The sequence below is a fragment of the Chiloscyllium punctatum genome, chromosome 47, assembly GCF_047496795.1.
Source record: "Chiloscyllium punctatum isolate Juve2018m chromosome 47, sChiPun1.3, whole genome shotgun sequence".
NCBI lineage: Eukaryota > Metazoa > Chordata > Chondrichthyes > Orectolobiformes > Hemiscylliidae > Chiloscyllium > Chiloscyllium punctatum.
Window position 1 is genome coordinate 34,775,105 of NC_092785.1, and position 8,062 is coordinate 34,783,166.

Sequence of the window (8,062 nt, forward strand, 5' to 3'; positions counted from 1 at the left end):
CGGTACTGTCTCGGTGGGGTACTGTCTCGGTGCGTTAGTGTCTCGGTGCGGTAGTGTCTCGGTGCGGTACTGTCTCGGTGCGGTACTGTCTCGGCGCGGTACTGTCTCGGCGGGGTAGTGTCTCGGCGGGGTAGTGTCTCGGCGCGGTAGTGTCTCGGCGGGGTAGTGTCTCGGTGCGGTAGTGTCTCGGTGCGGTAGTGTCACGGTGCGGTACTGTCTCGGTGCGGTAGTGTCTCGGTGCGGTAGTGTCTCGGTGCGGTAGTGTCTCGGTGCGGTACTGTCTCAGTGCGGTACTGTCTCGGCGGGGTAGTGTCTCGGTGCGGTACTGTCGCGGCGGGTTAGTGTCTCGGTGCGGTAGTGTCTCGGCGGGTTAGTGTCTCGGTGCGGTAGTGTCACGGAGCGGTAGTGTCTCGGTGCGGTAGTGTCTCGGTGCGGTACTGTCTCGGTGGGGTACTGTCTCGGTGCGTTAGTGTCTCGGTGCGGTAGTGTCTCGGTGCGGTAGTGTCTCGGTGCGGTACTGTCTCGGCGCGGTACTGTCTCGGCGCGGTACTGTCTCGGCGGGGTAGTGTCTCGGCGGGGTAGTGTCTCGGCGGGGTAGTGTCTCGGCGGGGTAGTGTCTCGGCGGGGTAGTGTCTCGGTGCGGTAGTGTCTCGGTGCGGTAGTGTCACGGTGCGGTACTGTCTCGGTGCGGTAGTGTCTCGGTGCGGTAGTGTCTCGGTGCGGTAGTGTCTCTGTGCGGTAGTGTCTCGGTGCGGTAGTGTCTCGGTGCGGTAGTGTCTCAGTGCGGTACTGTCTCGGCGGGGTAGTGTCTCGGTGCGGTACTGTCGCGGCGGGTTAGTGTCTCGGTGCGGTAGTGTCTCGGCGGGTTAGTGTCTCGGTGCGGTAGTGTCACGGAGCGGTAGTGTCTCGGTGCGGTAGTGTCACGGTGCGGTACTGTCTCGGTGCGGTACTGTCTCGGTGCGGTACTGTCTCGGTGCGGTAGTGTCTCGGTGCGGTAGTGTCTCGGTGCGGTACTGTCTCGGTGCGGTACTGTCTCGGTGCGGTACTGTCTCGGTGCGGTACTGTCTCGGTGCGGTACTGTCTCGGCGGGGTAGTGTCTCGGTGCGGTACTGTCGCGGCGGGTTAGTGTCTCGGTGCGGTAGTGTCTCGGCGGGTTAGTGTCTCGGTGCGGTAGTGTCACGGAGCGGTAGTGTCACGGAGCGGTAGTGTCTCGGTGCGGTAGTGTCTCGGTGCGGTAGTGTCTCGGTGCGGTACTGTCTCGGTGCGGTACTGTCTCGGCGGGTTAGTGTCTCGGTGCGGTACTGTCTCGGTGCGGTACTGTCTCGGTGCGGTACTGTCTCGGCGGGTTAGTGTCTCGGTGCGGTACTGTCTCGGTGCGGTACTGTCTCGGTGCGGTACTGTCTCGGTGCGGTACTGTCTCGGCGGGGTAGTGTCTCGGTGCGGTACTGTCGCGGCGGGTTAGTGTCTCGGTGCGGTAGTGTCTCGGCGGGTTAGTGTCTCGGTGCGGTAGTGTCACGGAGCGGTAGTGTCACGGAGCGGTAGTGTCTCGGTGCGGTAGTGTCTCGGTGCGGTACTGTCTCGGTGGGGTACTGTCTCGGTGCGGTACTGTCTCGGCGGGTTAGTGTCTCGGTGCGGTACTGTCTCGGTGCGGTACTGTCTCGGTGGGGTACTGTCTCGGTGCGGTACTGTCTCGGTGGGGTAGTGTCTCGGTGCGGTACTGTCTCGGTGCGGTACTGTCTCGGTGGGGTACTGTCTCGGTGCGGTACTGTCTCGGTGCGGTACTGTCTCGGTGCGGTAGTGTCTCGGTGCGGTACTGTCTCGGTGCGGTACTGTCTCGGTGCGGTACTGTCTCGGTGCGGTACTGTCTCGGTGCGGTAGTGTCTCGGTGCGGTAGTGTCTCGGTGCGGTAGTGTCTCGGTGCGGTACTGTCTCGGTGCGGTACTGTCTCGGTGCGGTACTGTCTCGGTGGGGTACTGTCTCGGTGCGGTACTGTCTCGGTGCGGTACTGTCTCGGTGGGGTACTGTCTCGGTGCGGTAGTGTCTCGGTGCGGTAGTGTCTCGGTGGGGTACTGTCTCGGTGCGGTACTGTCTCGGTGCGGTACTGTCTCGGTGCGGTACTGTCTCGGTGCGGTAGTGTCTCGGTGGGGTGCCTGCCACCTCTGACTCTCCTGTGGGCCCCGTTGTCCTGCAGCTCTCCATCCACGTGCTGGGCTCGGCCGAGGAGCGGGCCCACCTCCTGGTGATGAAGGGAGCTCCCGAGCGGATCCTGGATCGCTGCTCCTCCATCCTCCTCCATGGCAAGGAGTGCCCCCTCGACACCGAGATGAAGGACGCCTTCCAGAACGCCTACTTGGAGCTGGGTGGCCTGGGCGAGCGGGTCCTGGGTGAGGGCAGGCACTGAGCTGGGGGGGGGGCGGGGGGGGGGGATGGTGTGAACGTGGGCACCCAGGGGCCGGCCGTGGGGAGGCTGGGGGCGGCGGAGATTTCACGGGTGAGTGTCCCGGTCACCGGGGCTGGGTGAGGCATCGACACGGAACCGTTCGCGGGATCCTCTGGTGCACTTTGCATCGGATGCGGTGGTGGGGGGGGGGGGAGAGGGAGGTTGTGTTCTCAGCGGGCTGTGGGTTGGCAGGCCGTGGGATCTTCCTGTGCGTTTGCCGATTGGGCGGAGTGGCTCAATGTGAGACGGCCGGGGGAGGAGGGGGTGTGTGTGTGGGTGTGTAACCAGTTCCTGGGACCTTGCTGGGCTCTGGAAGGTGGGAGGTGGGAGGTGTGTGTTTGTTTGTGTGTGTGTGTGGGGGGGTGGGATCTTGCTGTGCAGTCTCTCGCCTCGGGGCCAGCGCCCGGTGAAGTCACAGCTGTCTGTCTCTTCCCCCCCCCCCAGGGTTCTGCCACCTGAACCTCCTGGTTGAACAGTTCCCCCCTGGATTTGCCTTCGACACGGACGAGGTGAACTTCCCCACAGACAGACTCTGCTTCGTCGGCCTGATGTCGATGATCGACCCCCCCCGGGCCGCGGTGCCCGACGCTGTGGGCAAGTGCCGCAGCGCTGGCATCAAGGTAGGCAGGGTCAGGGGTCAGAGGGCCTGGGGGGGGAGGGGGTGCTGTCAGGGCTCAGTACGGTCGGGGGGGGGGGGTGTCAAAGGGCGGGGCAGTGCGGTCGGAGGGTGCGAGGATGGGAGGGCAGGGGTCAAAGGGTGGGGCAGTGTGGTCAGGGGTCAAAGGGCGGGGCAGTGCGGTCGGAGGGTGCGAGGATGGGAGGGCAGGGGTCAAAGGGTGGGGCAGTGTGGTCAGGGGTCAAAGGGCGGGGGCAGTGCGGTCGGAGGGTGCGAGGATGGGAGGGCAGGGGTCAAAGGGTGGGGCAGTGTGGTCAGGGGTCAAAGGGCGGGGCAGTGCGGTCAGGGGTCAAAGGGCGGGGCAGTGCGGTCGGAGGGTGCGAGGATGGGAGGGCAGGGGTCAAAGGGTGGGGCAGTGTGGTCAGGGGTCAAAGGGCAGGGCAGTGAGGTCAGGGGTGTGTTCAGATGACCTGATTTGCCTTAACTATCTATCTCTGCCCACCCATCCTCAACCTCCTCAACCTCCTCAACCTCCTCAACCTCCTCAACCCTCACCCTCCTCAACCCTCACCCCTCAACCTCCTCAACCTCCTCAACCCTCACCCCCCTCAACCTCCTCAACCCTCACCCTCCTCAACCCTCACCCCTCAACCTCCTCAACCTCCTCAACCCTCACCCTCCTCAACCTCCTCACCCTCCTCAACCTCCTCAACCTCCTCAACCTCCTCAACCCTCACCCCTCAACCTCCTCAACCTCCTCACCCTCCTCAACCTCCTCAACCCTCACCCCTCAACCTCCTCAACCTCCTCAACCCTCACCCTCCTCAACCTCCTCACCCTCCTCAACCTCCTCAACCTCCTCAACCCTCACCCCTCAACCTCCTCAACCTCCTCACCCTCCTCAACCTCCTCAACCCTCACCCCTCAACCTCCTCAACCTCCTCAACCCTCACCCCCCTCAACCTCCTCAACCTCCTCAACCTCCTCAACCTCCTCAACCTCCTCAACCTCCTCAACCTCCTGACCCCTCACCCCCCTCAACCCTCACCCCCCTCAACCTCCTCAACCTCCTCAACCTCCTCAACCTCCTCACCCCTCACCCCCCTCAACCCTCAACCTCCTCAACCTCCTCAACCTCCTCAACCTCCTCAACCCTCACCCCTCAACCTCCTCAACCTCCTCAACCCTCACCCTCCTCAACCTCCTCACCCTCCTCAACCTCCTCAACCTCCCTCAACCTCCTCACCCTCCTCAACCTCCTCAACCCTCACCCCTCAACCTCCTCAACCTCCTCAACCTCCTCAACCCTCACCCCTCAACCCCTCACCCCTCAACCTCCTCAACCTCCTCAACCTCCTCAACCTCCTCAACCCTCACCCCTCAACCTCCTCAACCTCCTCAACCTCCTCAACCCTCACCCCTCAACCTCCTCAACCTCCTCAACCCTCACCCCTCAACCTCCTCAACCTCCTCAACCTCCTCAACCCTCACCCCTCAACCTCCTCAACCTCCTCAACCTCCTCAACCCTCACCCCTCAACCTTCACCCCTCAACCTCCTCAACCTCCTCAACCTCCTCACCCCTCAACCTCCTCAACCTCCTCAACCTCCTCAACCCTCACCCCTCAACCTCCTCAACCTCCTCAACCTCCTCAACCCTCACCCCTCAACCTCCTCAACCTCCTCAACCCTCACCCCTCAACCTCCTCAACCTCCTCAACCCTCACCCCTCAACCTCCTCAACCTCCTCAACCCTCACCCCTCAACCTCCCCAACCTCCTCAACCCTCACCCCTCAACCTCCTCAACCCTCACCCCTCAACCTCCTCAACCTCCTCAACCCTCACCCCTCAACCTCCTCAACCTCCTCAACCCTCACCCCTCAACCTCCTCAACCTCCTCAACCCTCACCCCTCAACCTCCTCAACCTCCTCAACCCTCACCCCTCAACCTCCTCAACCTCCTCAACCTCCTCAACCTCCTCAACCCTCACCCCTCAACCTCCTCAACCCTCACCCCTCAACCTCCTCAACCTCCTCAACCTCCTCAACCCTCACCCCTCAACCTCCTCAACCTCCTCAACCCTCACCCCTCAACCTCCTCAACCTCCTCAACCCTCACCCCTCAACCTCCTCAACCTCCTCAACCCTCACCCCTCAACCTCCTCAACCTCCTCAACCCTCACCCCTCAACCTCCTCAACCCTCACCCCTCAACCTCCTCAACCTCCTCAACCCTCACCCCTCAACCTCCTCAACCTCCTCAACCCTCACCCCTCAACCTCCTCAACCTCCTCAACCCTCACCCCTCAACCTCCTCAACCCTCACCCCTCAACCTCCTCAACCTCCTCAACCCTCACCCCTCAACCTCCTCAACCCTCACCCCTCAACCTCCTCAACCCTCACCCCTCAACCTCCTCAACCCTCACCCCTCAACCTCCTCAACCTCCTCAACCTCCTCAACCCTCACCCCTCAACCTCCTCAACCCTCACCCCTCAACCTCCTCAACCTCCTCAACCTCCTCAACCCCTCAACCCCTCAACCTCCTCAACCCTCAACCCCTCAACCTCCTCAACCCTCAACCCCTCACCCCGACCCCCCCTCACTCCCTCACCCCGACCCCCCCTCACTCCCTCACCCCTCACTCCCTCACCCCGACCCCCCCTCACTCCCTCACCCCGACCCACCCTCACCACGACCCCCCCTCACTCCCCCACCCCGACCCCCCCTCACCCCGACCCCCCCTCACTCCCTCACCCCTCACTCCCTCACCCCGACCCCCCCCCTCACTCCCTCACCCCTCACTCCCTCACCCCGACCCCCCCTCACTCCCTCACCCCGACCCCCCCTCACTCCCTCACCCCGACCCACCCCTCACCACGACCCCCCCTCACTCCCCCACCCCGACCCCCCCTCACCCCGACCCCCCCCTCACTCCCTCACCCCGACCGCCCCTCACTCCCTCACCCCTCACTCCTCCTCCCTCACCCCTCACTCTCCTCACCCCCGACCCCCCCCCTCACTCCCTCACCCCGACCCCCCTCACTCCCTCACCCCGACCCCCCCTCACTCCCTCACCACTCACTTCCCTCACTCCCTCACCACCCGACCCCCCCTCACCCCGACCCCCCTCACTCCCTCACCCCTCACTCCCTCACCCCGACCCCCCCTCACCCGACCCCCCCCTCACTCCCTCACCCCTCACTCCCTCACCCCGACCCCCCCCTCACTCCCTCACCCCTCACCCCCTCACTCCCGACCCTCCCCCGACCCCCCTCACTCCTCACACGACCCCCCTCACTCCCTCACCCCGACCCCCCCTCACTCCCTCACCCCGACCCCCCTCACTCCCTCACCCCGACCCCCTCACTCCCTCACCCCGACCCTCCCTCACCCCTCACTCCCTCACCCCGACCCCCCCTCACTCCCTCACCCCGACCCCCCCTCACTCCCTCACCCCGACCCTCCCTCACTCCCTCACTCCCTCACTCCCTCACCCCGACCCCCCCTCACTCCCTCACCCCGACCCTCCCTCACTCCCTCACCCCCTCACCCCGACCCTCCCTCACTCCCTCACCCCGACCCTCCCTCACTCCCTCACCCCTCACTCCCTCACCCCGACCCCCCTCACTCCCTCACCCCGACCCTCCCTCACCCCTCACTCCCTCACCACCCGACCCCCCCTCACTCCCTCACCCCGACCCCCTCACTCCCTCACCCCGACCCCCCCTCACTCCCTCACCCCGACCCCCTCACTCCCTCACCCCGACCCCCCCTCACTCCCTCACCCCGACCCCCCTCACTCCCTCACCCCGACCCCCCTCACCCCCTCACCCCGACCCCCCTCACTCCCTCACCCCGACCCCCCTCACTCCCTCACACCCGACCCTCCCTCACTCCCTCACTCCCTCACCCCGACCCCCCCTCACTCCCTCACCCCGACCCCCCCTCACTCCCTCACCCCGACCCTCCGCTCACTCTCTCACTCCTCACCCTGACCCCCCCCTCACTCCCTCACCCCGACCCCCCCTCACCCCCGACCCCCCCTCACTCCCTCACCCCTCACTCCCTCACTCCCTCACCCCGACCCCCCTCACTCCCTCACCCCGACCCCCCCTCACCCCGACCCCCCCCTCACTCCCTCACCCCGACCCCCCCTCACTCCCTCACTCCCTCACCCCCTCACCCCGACCCCCCCTCACTGCCTCACTCCCTCGCTCCCCTCACCCCCTCACCCCGACCCCCCTCACCCCCTCACCCCGACCCTCCCTCACTCCCTCACCCCGACCCCCCCTCACTCCCTCACCCCCTCACCCCGACCCCCCCCTCACTCCCTCACTCCCTCACCTCCCCTCACCCCGACCCCCCTCACCCCCTCACCCCGACCCCCCCTCACTCCCTCACCCCTCACTCCCTCACTCCCTCACCCCTCACTCCCTCACCCACCCTCTCCACAGGTCATTATGGTGACGGGGGACCATCCAATCACTGCCAAGGCCATTGCCAAAGGAGTGGGCATCATCTCTGAGGGCAACGAGACCGTTGAGGACATCGCCCAGAGACTCAACATCCCCATCACACAGGTCAATCCCAGGTACCAGCGGGAGCCCTCGCTCCCTCTACAGACCCTCCCTCACTCCCTCTACAGACCCTCCCTCACTCCCTCTACAGACCCTCCCTCACTCCCACTGTGGACCCTCCCTCACTCCCACTGTGGACCCTCCTCGCTCCCTCTACAGACCCTCCCTCGCTCCCTCTACAGACCCTCCCTCACTCCCACTGTGGACCCTCCCTCACTCCCACTGTGGACCCTCCCTCACTCCCTCTACAGACCCTCCCTCGCTCCCTCTACAGACCCTCCCTCACTCCCACTGTGGACCCTCCCTCACTCCCTCTACAGACCCTCCCTCACTCCCTCTACAGACCCTCCCTCCCTCCCACTACAGACCCTCCCTCACTCCCTCTACGGACCCTCCCTCACTCCCTCTACGGACCCTCCCTCACTCCC

The 8,062-nt window shown here is 65.1% G+C and overlaps 2 protein-coding genes across 2 annotated transcripts in view; both read left to right on the forward strand.

The window, feature by feature from the left end:
- Positions 1-8,062, forward strand: part of LOC140468579 (calsequestrin-1-like) — a 348,864-nt gene that overhangs the window by 107,975 nt on the left and 232,827 nt on the right. The window lies entirely within an intron of this gene.
- The window catches only part of LOC140468574 (sodium/potassium-transporting ATPase subunit alpha-2), a 48,624-nt gene that overhangs the window by 31,679 nt on the left and 8,883 nt on the right, over positions 1-8,062 (forward strand). Inside the window, exons 8-10 of the mRNA XM_072564666.1 lie at positions 2,192-2,384; positions 2,885-3,060; positions 7,512-7,648. Of these exons, the coding sequence (XP_072420767.1) occupies positions 2,192-2,384; positions 2,885-3,060; positions 7,512-7,648 (506 nt within the window). The remainder of the gene's footprint in view (positions 1-2,191; positions 2,385-2,884; positions 3,061-7,511; positions 7,649-8,062) is intronic.